Source organism: Anabas testudineus, chromosome 10 (genome assembly GCF_900324465.2).
Source record: "Anabas testudineus chromosome 10, fAnaTes1.2, whole genome shotgun sequence".
In the NCBI taxonomy this organism is placed as follows: domain Eukaryota; kingdom Metazoa; phylum Chordata; class Actinopteri; order Anabantiformes; family Anabantidae; genus Anabas; species Anabas testudineus.
The window spans coordinates 14549495-14567565 of NC_046619.1; the positions used below are offsets into that span (position 1 = coordinate 14549495).

The following is an 18071-nucleotide window of genomic DNA, read 5'->3' on the forward strand; positions in this document are numbered from 1 at the left end:
TATATATAAACTTGACCTGATTAAGTTCAGGTTTAGAGAATATTGTTGCAAACATTTTATACACTGAACAATAATGCTTAAAAAAATAACCAGATTAAAAATGTCTATTAATAATGTAATTGTTGAAGCCTTACAGTACTCGGATGAAATAGTGCTTTTTTTAACCTTTGTGCTATTTGACAAACAAAAACAAAAACAAACAAAAAACAGAACAGTCAACACTGTAATGCATTTGTTTTAGATTATTTTGACCTAATGAAACAGTGCAAATCTGTGCCGTTGATAATACAGCCAGGTTGTCAAGTTGGAAGGAGTTCATTGATGTGCAAGGGTTTTTTTTTACAGTCCAGCCTCATATTTTAATTTAAATTTTAAATGTTCCATTTTAACGTGGGAATACACTTTACAGTAAGATACTATGAATGATTTTACTTGATACCTTAGTGTTGAACTGTGCTTTTCCATTTCTTGTTTCAGGAATATACGAAAAATAAGAAATACAACTAGATTACACAAAAACAAAAGCCACAAAAGAAGCCAGAAAATGAAGATTGGGTACATAAAATATATTTGAAAAAATTAAAAAATAAAACTACAGCATCATTATTGTACATAAAAAAACAATGTACTTTTTATGCTTTTGGCTCAGGTTACAGTGACCATACGGACAGTTTATATTTGCAGTAGTGACACAGTGAAACAGGAACATAACAAACCAATGCCAAGAGGAAGTTCGGTGCATACTGTAGTAATACATGTTAGAACAAAAGCCCATATTTTCAGTAGCAAAGATCAACCAAGATAACCAGCTAGACTTAAACAGAAACAACCACCTTAAACTGCCATCCAGTAGCATAGCACTGATATTTAATTCACATTTTATTATTTCTGTAAAACCAATTCAGATTACATCGTATGGCTGAAAAACATTTCCAGTAGTGCTGCCAAGGATCAGCCTCAGGGATGAAACGTGGATCTGGACTCAGTCAAACTACACAGTGCGTAAGAAGGGAGACATCTCGTGTTCTTTCTCGTTCGAGGTTGAAGTATTGTTCCTTTGATTCCTTTCTCCTGTTTGGAGTGAAAACACGTAAAGGAAACAAATGAAGGGACTCATTTCAGTAGTTCTTTGCTGTTACTAATAAGGTGACACATTAGAAGATTTAGAGATCAGCTGTAAACTGTCAATGAAAACAATGAAAAAAAAGTGTTGCTGTTATTTACCCAGGTGTTAATATTAATTTTGTAGTATGATAATAAATATATTGTGAACCGCCCTGGAACTCTGTGAACAACACCCAGGTGTTAATTATATATAAATATGAGTGGATTGTCTTTTTAGTTTCATTATAGTCAGTATGTTAGTTCATAGTTTAGTCAATCAATAGAAGATTAATCAGGAGGTATTCTTAATCAATATCATAATCAATTCATCACTTTGTCGCCTCATGAGCAATTTATCAAGCAAAAAGGCCAAATTTTTCATTTTAAATGAAAAATTTAAACTGAAAATGCAGCAAATTGGACCATGTGACACAGGATCTCCAGAAATACTGAAAACATTTTATAGACTTAACGATGAATTGATTCAATGTGAAAAGAATCTGTTAGTTAGCTGCACCTCTAACCATAAGACGTTAAAATCTAAACGTACAGTACCTTCTCTGTGACAAAAACATTGTCTTTTCCTGACGGAAACAGTGAGGGGCGTGAGTCAGTCTCCACACTCTTATTTTATAAAATGGACACAAATGTATACAGCAAACATCAGCTCAGCTTACCACTGAAGGATGTAGAGTCCAGCCATTATCAGAATAGAAACAACATCCACTATAATCCATATTATCTGGTATTGAAGACGTCCCTGAAACACACACACACAAACATGCCCATAGGCATGGCATGGTCAAGGTGTGTCACATATTTTAAAAAACACTTGTACAAACTTGTCAGTTGAAGCAGTTCAACTTCAGCCGATGGGTTTTAATGCCACACAGTGAAATGAACAGGATTAAAAGTAGAGCCTGCATGTGCAGCCGTGTGCATTGCTCACCATGACCCAGTCGGGCCGCTCCATGTCCTTCAGGAGGTGGCAGGAGTTGGTGGTAACAGAGCTGGCCCCTGCACACCACAGCAGAGAGAACAGCCAGCGCTCATTAACCGTCCACAGGTTCACCGTAATATTTTTCCTGCGAAGGTCTCTGTCAGATACAAACACAGAGTTTGAAGAGAGAAAAACCCAGAAGAGTAGGAACTTTACTCATTATACTGTAGGTGAATAAAGACAGAGGTAGAGTATATGACTAGGAGAAGGGCAATAAACATCAGGTGTATTTATATCTACATACATTTATATGTGCAGTACACATTATACAGCTTTGCAATGTATTTCCTTCTTTTTTATCTATGACCTATTTAGCATTTTTACCTAAATCCTATAAATGTGCCTGTATAAATACATATCACATGTAGACTAGACTGTGACAAGACACATTTAACCTATACGCCAATTCACTATGAACACGTGCATGTGATCAAAGGTGTAAGATTACACATTAATACATGTAAACAGCATTCATTTGTAAAAGACACACGCTGAAAGCTTATATATCATCAAGCTAGAGTTCATGACGGACTGAACTGCAGCTCTTATTCAAACATGTTGCTACACTGCTTTTCATTCTTCAGCTACTTTGCTGATCCATGTAACACCACTCCTGCAGTGGGACATTATTTGAATGTCGTTCCCTGGAGGCCGATCCTCTGCCTCTATAATCAGCGCTAGCTCTATGTCTCAGCATGCTACATATCCACTTTTAATTAACGCTGAACATACCCCCTGGCGGCTCCAGGTGTATTTTGTTACATACTTGTGTTTTACCTGATTTTTTGTGTACCCAGCTTGCTGTATTTTACGTTCAGGTGCGTTCCTCCATTCTTAAACATTTCACTTTCATTGTTATAGATCTGAATGAATCCTGGGGCAGTTGTGTTTACATATTCTCTTTCTGCAGGAGGAAGCCAGAGGATCTATAAAGAAGGAAAGTACACAGCTTAAATAATTCTCTATTGTTAAATATCACAATCAAACTCCATCAGGGGGATTAGATTAGACTTACCAGGCTTGGGTCTATGCCAGAACGCAAGATGGTATTGACTATGTCTATTGTGTCAGTTTGCTGGTTGGGACTATATATGTCGAATATCACAGAGATGTTGTGCTGCTGTGCAAGTTCGAGGAGCTGATGTAAGGAGGGTATGGCCTGATTCTTGGCTGCTTTCGTCTCCTCTTCTGAAAGCTGGGACACTGAGTGGAAAGGATCTGTCTGGAAAGTCCAATTACAATTTCTGTAATTGTGCCATGTTACAATATAACACAAACCTTTTTGACAAGCTAGTGGACAAGCATGCGTGATCAAAGCCCTCACCTTCAGGAACCATTCGCCTGCATTAAGACTCTGCAATTCCTTCCAGGTGACGTCGGTACTGATGTTGATGCGTTTGTCGGGGAACACCTCTCTAACGTTAGTTGTTCTCAGCAAGAACTCAGAATTCTTGTCATGCATCAGGAAGGGAATTCTGTCTTTACTAGATTAGAGAGACAGAAAAAATAGGAAATTATGAAAAAATAAACAATCAAAATGTAAAGATGCATTATTATTATTATTATTATGTCTATTATTTTAACATATGTAGTCATTTGCAATGGAACAACAGTGAGCACTGATGTTATATCACTAAACCCCCTCCTCCAAAAGAGCAACTGTTAGCATAGCAGCCATATGAACTTCTTGCAAGTGTTTGGAAAATGGTGCATTTGTTGGCTGTGTATATTTATTCTTTAGTGTATATTGATTCTGGTTTGTGATGCTATTATTTCAGAGTTCAGTATAATGTTGGAGAAGTATGGTTTTCTCTGTGCATATTTAGAGACGCTGTTAAAAGAAAAACTCACCAAAACTTTCAAAAAACACTTGGCTCGACTTTTAAACTCCAACACAGATGGCAAAAATAAACATAACCAAAATCAGAACAGCAAATAAGAGTCCAGACTCTTATTGTGAAAACAGACTAAACTAACAACAGAGAGGAAATGAAGGACTGAAGGGAACAGAAAGGGAGAGCAGGCTGAGAAATTAAGTGTGACATAAGGGAGCCAACTAGAGCAGAAGAAATAGGCTCAAAACTAAAATGAAGTATTCCTTTAATCAGTTCTCATTTCAGCCAGCAATATCATCTGCATGCACACACAGTAAGTAATGGATAGGGTTTAGCAAATGGTCATCCAGTGCAATTATACAGAAATGTTTTAGGCTTTTCTGTTATACTCTATTAAATTTGAATCCAGTTTCAACTCACCTGAGCTGTACATCTGTCTCAAAGGCTGTCACGCCACACGCGATGCTCCTGTGGAACGACATCATGGTGTTCTCAGGGGCCAACTGAACACAGTGAGGACAGAAGGGTGAAAGTTAAAGTCTCAAACTACCCCAAAACTGCGTCAGCACACAAACCCATGAACAGTGTTAAATTGAGTTCAATGGTAGCAAAGCAAACAAACAAGGAAAGAGCAGCTCGACATATGGGGCGCTCGCACGATTGGACATTTGTTCACACCGGTGTCAGCACTTCAGTAACAGAATAAAATGCTTAAATTGTGTAATTACAATTCTTAAAATGCTAAAATAAAATGAATTATCCCTTTAAATCATCATTCAATGACCCTCTTTGCTGTGATTCAACCATGACAACTCTTTCCAAAGTTGTCCTTCTGCGTCTTCAGGCATTTCTTGTTAGGTATAATAAGACGCTCACCATTGGTGCGCCTCTGTGGCCTATGAGCCTCGGTTTTTCAGGTAATTCTTCCCACTCTATCAGACACGGAGACCGGATGAGCAGGGGACACAGGAAGATGGCTGCTGACACCAGCACAAAGACCACTGCAATGAAGACCTTTGATGCTGCTGCAAATAAAACACAAATGGTAAGACCTTGTTTTTAGTTTGTACGACACAGTGTTAGAGCAGAGCACCTGTACAGACACCCTGTTACAAGTTGGAGCAAATAAAGTATTATCTGTACTGTGGGAGTGCCCTTTCAATCCATCCTTTATATTTTTTTCCTCTTGCTGACGGTGACACCTGAGCATACATACATGACTGCTCTTGAAAATCAACAGTCATCCATCATAATGCTGTTATGTTGTTAACATTTTATTAGAATGCATTCTGCATTAGTTCCATTCATACCGTATGTCTGTCTGTGTGCTTTATTCTGTATTAAATAATACAGGAGCTTATTTTTATCTTTCATTGTAGGGATTGTTTCCTGGCCAAACCTCATGTGGCAGTAATAATATTTATATCTGGGAAAAAAACACATCCACACACTTCTGAATCATGTCTACGTGCACTTTCAAATGATACCTGTCTTTGATCTGCGGATGCTTTCGAACACAAACACGCTCACTAGCGTCAGCGCTCCAACAGCACCAAACTGCAAGAAAGGACCAGCGGCCTGCCAACAGTCCAACACAAACATCGACTTAGATCCATGTAAATGAACCAGACATTTTGCACTCTCTTCATTTCGACGTCGCACCCACACACAGTCCTTAATTCATGCAGCGAGATTCTTAATGTACCTGGAGTGAAAGAGGAACAATAGGCCATTCTTGCTTCCACGTGAGGCTAATTCCCGTGACACCGGAAGCAATCAAAATCAGGCCAAGAAATAAGAAGACCTGCGGAGAGAAGGCGTATTTAAAACAGACCTGAATAAAAGAAATAAAGTATTATTTGAATAAAAGTCTATTCATGAGTTTATAATACCTTGTGCAGCCAGTGTAAGTCAAATGTTTCTCTCAAGGCAACTTGGAACAGTGTAAAAACCTGTAATGATGCAATGGTTTAAGTTTTGAAAGATGAAATTGCAAATATGGATTCTTATTGTATAGCTTAAATATTACACTTAATAATATGGTATATGTGTAATATAATATCTGGCGGACACTCAATTTCAACCCCACACTATCAAGACTATATTCTCACCAGCAGCAGAATGCAGTAGCTGGTGATCACTGCATAAATGATGATCAGCACCATGAACCAGTTCACCCACCACTTCAGTTTTCTGAAGGCCTGCCTGATGATGAAACAACAGAGGGGCAGCGCACGGTTAGGAGAATATTCTGGGCTGTTAGATTCAATGTGGACTGTGTGTGGAGGTTTGTTGTCACGCACCAGTTCATTTCCTCTCTGTCATTAAATGTAACCAGACAAATGTACATCCAGCACAGAGACAGCAGGGAGACCAGAGCGATCAACGAGGACCAGCAGCATCCATGCTAGAAGAAGAAAAAGCAGGTGGAATTTTAGTCATTATGACACTTTCACTCTTCAAAGCTTCTAAGGTATGACTAAAATGATAATATCTTTTAATGCAAAGTAAGTGAAGTGTGTGTGTGTGTGTGTGGACTCCAGAGAATTCGATCCGAAACGGCAATGGAAGGATTCCAATATTTTCACATAGTTGGTTTTGTGCCCTGCACTGCCGTGACAGCTCAACACAAACAGCCCCTTCATGCTCTTACCCATCAACGACATACCTCCACCCTCATGAACCCCCACCATGCCCATTATAATTTTGCACAAAATTAGATCTCGCCACCATTCACCTCCCCCTGTACAATCATGTTCCAGATAAGTGCATAACAAGCCTGTTAGAACCTGAGTTAACTTTTTTTTTTTGGCACGCAGTAGATAGTCAGCATTTTAATCATCACTTAATTTAGAGGTTTTCATTTCCAACAAATGTGGATTGCTTTCGTTGAAGAAAGTCATTTGCTTTCATTTAAAATACACTGGAAATAAAGTGTTTGTAAAGCACAAAGGTTCACTGGCAATATTTCAATCAATTAGGAACAGATTATTAATATCACACACTACACTAATATAGAGCAGTGAGGAAAATACTTTATAATTATGATACACCTGTAAAGTTTTATTCAACCTAACACAACAGCTCTGCCATGATGCTTTTGTTTGAAACTCTTATAGAGGTGATAATCTTACTGTATAGTATGTTTAATATTAAGGTCATGCTGGGTTGTAGAGTTGTACTGCAGTGCATTAACTTAAAGTGTTTTTAAGTTTTTGGACCCTCATTCATTTCAATAGGCCAGAACATTAGCTACACAGGTGCTGCATTGGATTGCACTGCATTAGATTGTACAGGTGCACCTATTCAAGTGGCCAGTGTTGTACATACTGTAGAAAGATACTCACCTTTACCTTTTGAGTCCCTCCTGAGTCCTTCCAGCGGCAGGTATACAAGACCCTGCTACAAACCCTGCAACAGCTCTTATCTTCAGACATCACTTCACCAGTTCAGCTTGGTGCAGATACCTGATTCACGAAGCCCGAAGAAGGACTTGGGGGGGCCCGGAGTGGGCTGTCTTTGGAGGAGCGGCTTGATCTCATTCAACTCAGCAAACCTGCAGAGCGTGGGAGGGAAAAAGGATAACACTCACAGAAAGCAAATGAGGGACGATGGGGGGGGGATAGATTCTTTGGGTATTAAGGCAATCCCTTCCCCTAACCCCCTCAATAGAGCCTGTGTGCAAATGGGCTATGGCCACTGCCGGCACTTACAATGGCCAACACCATGGGGTATTGAGAGAAGTGAACAGACCGGCCTGGGAGTGAAGTCACACGGTTCAAGCCATTGCAACACAAACAGCCACAGTGACAGGCACATCCATGCACAGAGAGGGGGTGGGTGAAACAAACTGAGTCAGTGCGTTAAAGAACAAACAGTTTACATACTAACAGGCTGCACAAAAAAAAAAAAAAAACTCTTTCCACATGAGTAGTGATTGGAGTTTATGGGGGTTGCGTTGATGGGAACACAGTAAGATTTTTACTAAACATGTTGGGGCAGGGTTTGCAGTTGTGCAGGTTCCAGTCCACTCAAGCAAATGTGACACGGGGAAGTACACAGGTTATTTGTCACCCACTGAAGAGAAACATTGAGCAATAAAAGTTTCTGTTATGGAAAGGCTGTAAAAAAATGTTTCTTGTTCAACTTGATTTTACTTGGGGATTTGCCAGCTATTGTCTAAACTGGATTGTTGAATTTCTTTCCATAATCAAAGCCATCGGAGTAATTAGCCAATCCACAATTAGGCCATACAGTCAATTTTCAATAGGTAATAACTATAACCCCAATACCCTCAACTATTCGATAGAATAAAATGACACTGTCTAAGGTCTAATGTTGCTGCCAGGAAACACGAGATGCCTTGTTTCACTAGAAACTTCCTAACTTTGAGCTGAAAGTGACTAATTGCCATAATATGTGAGAAACCACACTGTCAACTGGTGACAAGTAGACAAAGGAAAGTTGAAGCATCTGTTGAAATCAAAGAAAAAATAAACGGTTCTTTGTGGTTGAGAACTTTCAAACTGTCCTTTCATTTTCTTGTCCAATAAACTACCTGAAATCGGTTTATTTAGGTAAAGATGCTTGTAATTATTCGCCTCATTTGCCACCTCACACATTAGCAGCCTTAATGAGTGCTTCAAATTGCAGGATTATCACCTATTACAATGGACAACTGTTCAGTAAAACCACCTGTGAGCAGATTAAAAGATAGGCTTCAAGCCACAATGTAAACTATCATTAGGCAAAAATGCAGTAGGTGTACTGTTGTAGTAAAAACTGAAGAGAGATATGATGATTAATCACGTGTTTTGTTTTCTTTAAAGTGACTGATATTTAAGGATTGACACATACTGGAAATGAATGAAAGAAAACAGCTGCATTTCTCACTTTCAAGTAACATTTCTTCTTGGACCTTCCTGATCTTCCAGTTTCAGGTAACACAAACTGCTGTCCCATCAAACTTTAACACCAACTCCTTCCTTCTTTCCATTCAATATCATGAGCTTTCAGTGTTTATATTTATATTTTTAAAAAACTAAGTGAAGAAAAGTCTCTTTTTCTGCATCTTGTACATTTAGCATTTGAGCTCTTAACATCAGCCACATATGAAATCTCATGTGTTATTTGACTTTTTTTAATGTTGTGATAAGCATCTGTTATATTGTTTGTATTTATCTTGATTTCTAGCACATCAAGGTTTTCTTTCTGACTAATAATATTATTAATTATATTAATACACATATCATACACTCCTATTTTCCTGATTTCCCACTGTTTGTGCTGCTGTATGCCTGTTGCAGGACTGGGAATGACATTAGATGGGTCCTTTTTTTATTAAAATGCCCCAGATTACTTACTTCTGTGTTACTCATGCGCAACATTTGTTATTAAGCAAAATAGACACAAAGGCAAAAACCGACAAAGGGAGAAAAGGGGTGTTTGCAATGATGCGATATGCAAAAATAAAAATAAGAAACAACGATGATGTGAAGCGATTCAATTAAAACGTTTAAACGCCATTCACACAAAAAACACTTTAAGCCAACGCGTGCAGGACAGAAAATGTCTAAACGGTTTCCTTATTAATCGTTTCTTCTTTTGCACCTGCAAAACAAACCCGATTAAGTTTGTAATCATCTTACCAGCGTGTCTTGGACGATGAGGTGTGCGCCCGAAGTTCTTATCGCGTTTCCAAAGATTCCTGAAAATCAGCATAAGTAAGATAAATGAAAAGAGAAAGTACTCTGAGTTACTGACAGAGAATACGCTGAGCCTACAGCCACAAACGGACCATGTTCACATCTATCAGAATCAACCACACAGGCTCATCACAGGGATCATCTCCTTGTGAAGCCCCCTCTCTCCGCTCCCTTCTCCCCCCTCGCATCCTTTTCGCTTTCAAAAGGGGGCGTGTCATAAACCGAAGGGGGCGTGTCTATGAACAGGTATTCAAACATGTGGAAAATAACCTGTAGCACAGTTGCGGTTTTCACCTGCGAAATACAGCCTGGGGCGAGTCAGTAGAGTCAGTAGGACAGGTTAAGGTCACAGGTTTAACATCTATCTCAACAGAAAAGAAGGCTTTTCAGCTATTACACTTCTGTCCAATAAGCTTCATTAGAGCTCCAAAAAAGCTAAACAGGTTTTCTTTTTCTTTTTTTGTCTTCATACATTGAAATAAAACAATCCAGAGATTATTTTGTAGACTTTCAGTTCCAGCTGTATTTGCCCAGTGCATAACACTGCCTCCACCAACCATCCCATCATTCAGGATCGAGTTTGTCTTGACTGATGGGTCTTATCTCATCATCAGTTCAAAGAAAACGTTTTTTAGGTGTTTTCTGACTGTGTTTAACCTGGCTTCCCTTTACTTGAGGTTACTAGTGTTTTGCGCCTTGTTGTATTTTCATTAACATCTCATGAGTGTAGATTTTAACAATGACAAACCTCCTCCAGAGTATTCTTAGGTTGTGAAGGGGTTTTTCATTATTCAGGATTCTATAATGATCCACTTTAGTTGTCTTCTGGTTTCAATGTTCTTAAGCCCACAAGTTTGATTCATATTTTTTTGTCAACCTCCTTCACTTGTAGCTTCTACACATTTGATCACATCATAATTGTTTTGTATCAATTCCAATTTGGCTGTGTATAAAGGAAAAATCACAAGAACTATTGGTTTTACTCCATTTATTGAATGGTAATTTCAGTGACCCAATGTATTTGTCAAGGGCAAGTTACTCTGACTTGATAAATTGATCCAAAATACACAAGCTACATAACTGCTTTTTTTTTTTAATAGGCTTTAGTTATGTGCTTCTCATACTTGTCAGTCAACAGTGGGTCAGGTCTTATTTCATTTAACTGCCATCTGACTTGCGGAGACTTGCTGGTTAAATCCTGATCACAGACTTGATACATCCATCAATCTGCAATCTTTAACTGAAATAAGTGTTGCAATGTACCTCTGAGAACAATAAATGCAGTGTGACACACAAATGTCACTAAGCACATAAGTCCCTTTTATTTATTTTATTTCAGCGTGAACTAAATAAGCTTTATCCAAATAGGGAGTCTACATTGGCAGTGAGGTGATCTTCAACTGCAAATGTAATCTGTCATTAGTCATCAAATGTGTGGATTTAATAGGTTTAGGTTTAGCGTGTGTTTGGAAACAATTTGTTTGTCCCTGTAAACAGAACATTTAAAGCAGGTTCTGTATCATTTGTGAAATTTGTATTTATGAAGCACAAAATTGCATGTTTACGAGTCTTGATATGAAAGATGGGTAATGAAGGGTGAGAAGAAGGACCGTGAGGCAGACGAACTGCTTAATGCAGTGATACGATTCAAAGGTAGAAGGGAGTTTTAAGAAAGTCAATGTGCTAGAGTTAAAAATCAGAAGGACTAGAGAACGTTTGCTGTTGTGTTTTGTGATATTGAACTGCAGAAGGAAAAAAATTATTGGTGCTGAAAAAGTCAAAGTAACTTGATGGTGGAGGAGCTGAGATTTATGAAATACAGTGTGAGCAAGTTTAATAAGTGTAAGTTTACAATAACCGGAGGAATTTGACTTCTTAAATCTCCAGGCTTGTAGCTAAAGCTGTGACGCCAGGAGGTATAAAGGTCTGACGTAGAGGGATTTAAGAGGACTGGACAGAAAAACAAATGAGGTAGTGCGGGGGGGATAGGAAAAAACTACTGGTCAGGAGTTACCACAGCCCATGGTGTGTAGGCTGGAATTAAACAAGTTTGAGGATGTAAGACAGAGTGGAAATAGTGCTGCATGGTGTGGGGGTTTTAACATGAACAAAACACATAATGTGGGTGTCAGCAAACGTAATTATGGTCAGGCAATTAAAGTTTGTTAGATGAAAGATGATTTAATGAAGGCAATAACAACAGAGGAATGTTTGCTTGATCTTGCTGGTTTCCAAAAAGGTGTGCTTGGTGTGGGCTTTTCTACATAATACATAATATACATTTTAAGGTCTCAAACCTTAAACCGCAAAGTGCCTTGAGGCGGCTTTTGGTGGGATTTGCCACAATATATATAAACTGGATTGAAGTGTCCCAGGAAGAAAATATGATATAAACACAGAGAGAGACCATTATTCAGTTTAGTGCAAAGAAATGGGGCAAAATAAAGGGGTGCATCTTCTTGTAAACCATGGATATTTACAGAGTGTCCTCACCTGAATAACTATGTTGATGTATAATTGTTACCTGTGCTAGTGGCCTTAGAGAAGGACTTAGATAAAGCTGGGCTTTCAAATTACAGGAAAGAGACTGAACCTTTGTCTGTCTCTTTGGCACAAGAGGGGAGGTTTCAACAGCTAAACCAAATTCCACCTGGACAGACTTCTTGGCACAGCGAAGCCAAAAGCAGGAAGGGGACAGAAATGACTATGGGCAGGTTTGTAAACACGACCCGCAGGAGCCAGCAGGCCTGGTGGTATCACAGGAGCAAACCACAAATATGTACATTAGACTGTTTTTATCTGGGCTTCTGTGCAGCTTGCAGTAGTTATGCAGTTATAAAAAACAAATATAAAGAAACTATCTCACATACACATGAATGGAGAGTTAGGTGGTGTCCATAGAGTCTATAAAGATTTATAGAAGGCACTGGCTGAGAAGAAATGTCTTGTATTATTTAGTAAAGATTGCAGAATCTTAGCTGGAAAAAACAAGCCTGCAAATTACAGACCTATTGCTGTATGACATCATATGTCTGTAAATTCATAGGAAGGGATGGTTAATGAAAAACGAATGTACTTCTTGGATAAAAGAGGCACGATGGCTATCATGAGATAAAAGCTTAAGTAAATAAAGAGGTGGTGGCACTTAATGTGAGTCAGAGGGAACGCTCACTGAAGAACTATTCAGGTTAAAATAATATCACAGTGTGAACCTTACAAGTGAAGGCACTTCAGGTTGAGGCAGGAGACCTGTCAGAGTGTTTTCATCTAAAATAACTGCCTGTCAACTACTGCATAAATCTGATGATCAGATAAGTCTGTTACAGTTGTAGGAGATGGAAAGTACACAAAAATAGTTCTGGTTGGTTAGGCAGCCAAATAGCAAAAGCAAGATAAATATGCTCTCTCTGATGTCTGTTAGAACATTCCTGTGCACATATCATAGAATAATAAGTGAAAACTAAACTCATAGAAATATTACACTGACTCTTGAATTTAATTTTTTTAATGGTTCAATGGGCTCTCAGACTGATGCTTTGGGTTTACAGTTGAAAAGGTTTTGGATTCATTTCCAGACAAGTTGACAGAGAGGTGAGATTGTTGGAGGAAATCCAGGTGAAACATTCTTTTGCATTCAGGTATATCTTCTCCAGTGGTTGTCCGCTTCTGTGCCCTGAACAGACAGTAATTTGAACCCCTAAATAATAAACGTTTAGCCAACAGAGCCTAGAAAATGTGAAAATGTTAAAGAAAATAAAAAAGATACAGAACACACACACACACACACACACACACACACCTACACCTGTTCATGGCAGAGGTAGTCTCCACTCCCTGACAGTAGGGGGCAGCATCACACCAGGATGAGCGGATGGTTGCTAACAAAGAAGAAGCGCTTGTTGTTGGCTGTTGCAGGAAAACTGTGGTGAGATTATTTGTTGTTTTGCGGTAATTACACTTCATTTTAATCCAGATATCGATATTCAATAAGTTCCTCGGTATAGTTCAAATTATGATAACAGTGGGTGCTAGTTAAATTGTGACGTTATGTGTGTTTAACAGCAAAAAAAAAGCCTTAGCTAGTGAGCTAGCACAGCTCACTAGCTTCTCTCTATTAACTAACGTTACCACTAAACTACATTAGCTTTATTATTTTCCTATTTAAGCACGATTCATTTCAGGTTGACATCTATTTTAGATGTAGCTGCACAATCCGTTATGTCACCAGATTTACTCAATGGGAAATGTTTAAGTAGAAGTTAGTAGCAAGTAGAGGAAATGTGATGTCTAAGTAGCTAACAGGAAAATATAACTTAACGTAAAAGGTTAGCAAGTGTAGGCTGGGTTTTTATGATATAACTAACAATCATAAGTGTAGTTTCTAATTATGTGGACATATCAAGAAAACTGTTTGCGGTTTTTATAGCAAGCAGTGCATTTAGTACTTATAGTACAGACGTTATAATGTGACGTTACCTCTCCTTATTTAACTCTAGGTTGGTTCAGAAACGATGGATCAGAAAATTCCTTATGATGACTACCAGCTCCCTGTGGTGTTCCTGCCTTCTTATGAGAACCCGCCAGCATGGATCCCTCCACAAGAGGTATGCTGCTCACTTGCAGAACCACCATCTGTCCTGAAAAGTACATTTGAGGTCCACTAAATCCTGCTAGTTTTGTGTTTTTGAGTTTTTTCGCCACATGTCCAACAATATCTTAATATCGTTATTAGTACATTTAGTTTTCTCAGGCACAGATGTCATCATAGGAGCGTGAGAACAGGAAGTCATACATAGCACCGGTGACTATTTCAACTTGGCCTCTAGTACTGGACATGACCTTTTCAGTAATATTCAGTTCAATAAATACTACATCAACATACAAACAACTTTTCTGCTGAAACTGGTTGTGAAATTATTATGTTCCCAGTCTTCTGTTGTATGATATCCTGTGTCGTCTTTTCTTCACCTCTTATCCTAGTAAGTCAAGGTGTGTAAAACTAAACAAGCTCGCAGAAACATAATGTATTTATAATGCATTTTTCTTGCACTTTTAGCGTGTTCACCATCCTGACTACAACAATGAGCTCACCCAGTTCCTACCACGCACCATTGTATTGAAGAAACCTCCAGGAGCACAGCTGGGCTTCAACATCCGTGGGGGCAAAGCATCGCAGTTGGGAATATTTATATCTAAGGTGTGTGTGTGTAGCCTTGGCGCTTGGTATGTCTTTTATTAACATTCGTGACTGCTGACTAATTGCTTTTTTTCCCCACATGTCCACAAATGTCTACATTGTGATTACTCTGTGTGTTGTGTTGACAGGTGGTCCCAGATTCAGATGCTCACAGAGCAGGTCTACAAGAGGGAGACCAGGTTCTTTCTGTGAATGAAGTTGATTTCCAAGACATAGAGCACTCAAGAGTAAGTCAGAGTACTGTAGAGTTTAGATCCATAATGGCTTATCATACACTCTACATCTGCATCCCAACAATTTTAAACAATTCCACAAATGCAACGATAACTGTTCTGCTTTCACAGTTCAACTTTAGCATATATACACTTCCAGTTATTATTCCCAAATGTGCAGGAAAAACAAGAAGTATATTGTACACAGATTATAAAAGAATAAAGAGTTAAAGTTACTTCAAATAATAGGGTGCCACCATCAAAGGAATACTGAATATTTGTGAATCTTAATGTACAGTCACTGTTTAACTCATGGCTTATCTGTCTTTTTTCAGCCTTGAATGTTAAACCACACAAAAATCTTATTTCTCATTAAAAAAAGAGGACAGATGTTTATTTTGGCTTTTTAATTAGAAACAAGTCAGCAAATGAAAAGAGAATATCAAATTGTGAAAGTAAAGACCACTTTTTCCGTCCTTGCGCCTAAGACACATCCACTTCTGTTCATAATAAGATGGGAGATACGTACCTAGACATATTTCACACAATCTACAACAAATTATGTTGAACAGAAGCAACAGCTGTTTTTGGAAAAAGTGAAAGAAATGGAAGAGCATGTGTTGTTGCTTCACAAGAACAGTGTTGTTGAAATAAACAATAAAACAAGTGATTGTTTTTTGAATTACCTTTCTGCACAGTTGGTGCACTGAAGCTGTGAACACAAATTTTTTACCTGCATGCATACATCTGTAGAGAGTCCATCCCAACGTTCATGAGGCTTTTGATTTCTTTTCATCCATCGTACAGAACCACGATATATGTCTGTCCTTATTCTGCTGCAGTGGTTGCTTATTTGTTATAACATTGTTTCCCCTCTTTAGGCTGTAGAGATTTTGAAGACTGCACGAGAGATCCTGATGAGGGTTCGCTTCTTTCCTTACAGTAAGTCGTTATGTAAAAAATCTTATAATCAACGGTATGATAGAAATGAGAAAATGCTAATTATTTTAATACCTTTATATTTAGTTTTTGCCTATTGAGGTTTTGACTTTTTTTTGGTTTTTGTTTCCATAGTGACTTGAATTATAGGCCTGTTTTCTTGCATTGTATTTTGATACTAACAAGCCATTAACAGCATCAGAGAACAAACAGTGAAGATTTAGTTGTTGCCTAGTGTTACTGACGATTTAGGATAATGCTACAGTATATGTTTTGTGTTGTTTTTTCAAAGATGACACTTAAATGTTTGTGTGACAAAAGCTCCCACAGAAAACATGCCTCTTTGGAGGAAGCAAACCTTAAGACTTTTAAGCTTGTCAGTACTCAGCTGCCAGCATGTTACAGTACCCACATATTGTAGCTAAGGTATCTTATCTGGTTGATCTCACTGAATGTCTTCCACAGCAAAAGGGCCTCAATAACTGTGTGTTCTAGTGGTAGGAAATTATATAAAGACATCCGTTTCAGTATTTGTAATGCTATCCTGTAATCTTTCATCAGACTACCAAAGGCAAAAGGAGAGGACTGTACACTAGGTGGTGGCATTGAGAGGGAAAGAGAGAGAATGATGTGGACAGACACGTCACTGAGTGTCATTACCCTCCTCCCACAAACTGGCCTCCATTCTGTCTTAGCTTCAAGATGACTGATGCGTGGCTCATTCAAAGTCCTCCATGTAAGGACAATACATACTCAGTTTTCCTCTCACCCCGATCATCAAGCATGCACTAATTTACTGAACTTCACGTGATTTCTACTCCACAGGATGGATTCACAGAAAGTCACTTTTAAACTCTAGTTTCTTTGAATTTGGTCATTTATAAGCAGGAGCTTAGTAGACATAAATAAATGATCATAAATAATTTAGTCAAATATAACATTTATAGATCTCACTTAATTTAATTAGCATAGTATATAGTATATTAAATTTTTTCTCAATCCCTAATTGCTGCTCGATGCTATTGTACTTTTAAAAATACATATAAATACACAAAGTATTAGGTACACCTAATGAAAACGAATGAAGTCTGATACATCAGCCAATAACTCCTGCTGCCACCAAGATGCTAATGTTTAGATTTGTTTAAACTTTAAATAGTTCTTGGGTTTGTTATCCACCTCATTTACATTAAGAAGGGCAGAAGTATTAGAAACACTTCTCAGTGTGGTGGAATACACTTCAGCAGTATCACCTTTACTGCACCTGTATTAAACGGCATTAGTTTTAGATAGTTGTACCTAGTTTTAAACTGTCAACTAAGTGTATGTACAACATAGTGTGTATATATATGTATGAAATTGTACATATTGCAGCACACACTGAGACATTCGGTACAAATATGGCAAGGCCTTACATATTGTATGTACAAGACGTCAGGTAGATTTTAAATGTCACTGTAAATATGATCCATCCAGTTTTTCAGTATTTAACATTTGCAGTCTTGTAGTTGTAGTCTTCTATTGCGGGCCCAAAAATGAATTGAATACTATCAAGTATTACCATTGTTCATGAAATATATGTATATGAGGTGCCAAACCTTTCTTCCAACAGTACGTGACATCTGCACACTGTGCCCCTTAAGACTGGAGATTAATAACAGTTAATACCTCTGGATAGTATGCGCATTCACGTATTTAAAACATTTGTAAAGATGTATGTTAACGCCTGCCTGCTGTATCTTAACACTGTTTTATTCTCTTGTACATTAATAATTTTAACAGAATAAATTGAGGAACGTTTTTGTAAAGTTATTAAATATTTTCACCATGTTTCCATTAAAGATCATGTCGATAACAAGGTGTAAGAAATGCGTTTTGAAACCCTAGTAACATTTGTCTTTTGTGTCCATGGGCCGGTTTGCTCCGGTACAAGTAGCAAAACTTGTTCCTCTTTGTAGGTTGGTTTCTGGGAGTCATGTTTAAAGGAATGCAGTCAATGACAGGGACATGTTAACCCAATGAGTTTGTTTTGTTTTGTTTTTTTAAAGTTGAGACCATCCAACATTCTTCACATGTATC

The 18071-nt window shown here is 38.1% G+C and overlaps 2 protein-coding genes across 8 annotated transcripts; one reads left to right on the forward strand and one right to left on the reverse strand.

Annotated features, from left to right (window-relative positions):
• Positions 1-551: 551 nt before the first annotated feature.
• Positions 552-9832, reverse strand: gdpd2 (glycerophosphodiester phosphodiesterase domain containing 2). 5 transcript variants are annotated; one of them, XM_026357318.1, is made up of 17 exons: positions 9737-9832; positions 9588-9646; positions 7287-7495; positions 6243-6346; positions 6051-6144; positions 5832-5891; positions 5645-5743; positions 5427-5517; positions 4816-4964; positions 4360-4442; positions 3429-3588; positions 3120-3326; positions 2882-3030; positions 2054-2201; positions 1782-1864; positions 1660-1688; positions 552-1071 (listed from the first exon to the last, which is right to left on the reverse strand). In XM_026357318.1, the coding sequence occupies exons 3-17, from the start codon at positions 7374-7376 to the stop codon at positions 992-994; spliced, it is 1626 nt and encodes a 541-aa protein (XP_026213103.1). In that variant the 5' UTR covers positions 7377-7495; positions 9588-9646; positions 9737-9832; the 3' UTR covers positions 552-991. The 5 variants fall into 5 exon arrangements, with proteins under 5 accessions (XP_026213103.1, XP_026213105.1, XP_026213104.1 ...); XM_026357320.1 differs by having other exon boundaries at positions 7293-7495; positions 9588-9822; XM_026357319.1 differs by having other exon boundaries at positions 4816-4961; positions 9588-9822.
• On the forward strand, positions 7502-17847 carry pdzd11 (PDZ domain containing 11). 3 transcript variants are annotated; one of them, XM_026357323.1, is made up of 6 exons: positions 7502-8879; positions 14141-14248; positions 14701-14841; positions 14970-15068; positions 15935-15995; positions 16554-17847. In XM_026357323.1, the coding sequence occupies exons 1-6, from the start codon at positions 8802-8804 to the stop codon at positions 16586-16588; spliced, it is 522 nt and encodes a 173-aa protein (XP_026213108.1). In that variant the 5' UTR covers positions 7502-8801; the 3' UTR covers positions 16589-17847. The 3 variants fall into 3 exon arrangements, with proteins under 3 accessions (XP_026213108.1, XP_026213109.1, XP_026213110.1); XM_026357324.1 differs by lacking the exon at positions 7502-8879 and adding an exon at positions 12619-13569; XM_026357325.1 differs by lacking the exon at positions 7502-8879 and adding an exon at positions 13573-13592.
• Positions 17848-18071: the final 224 nt, after the last annotated feature.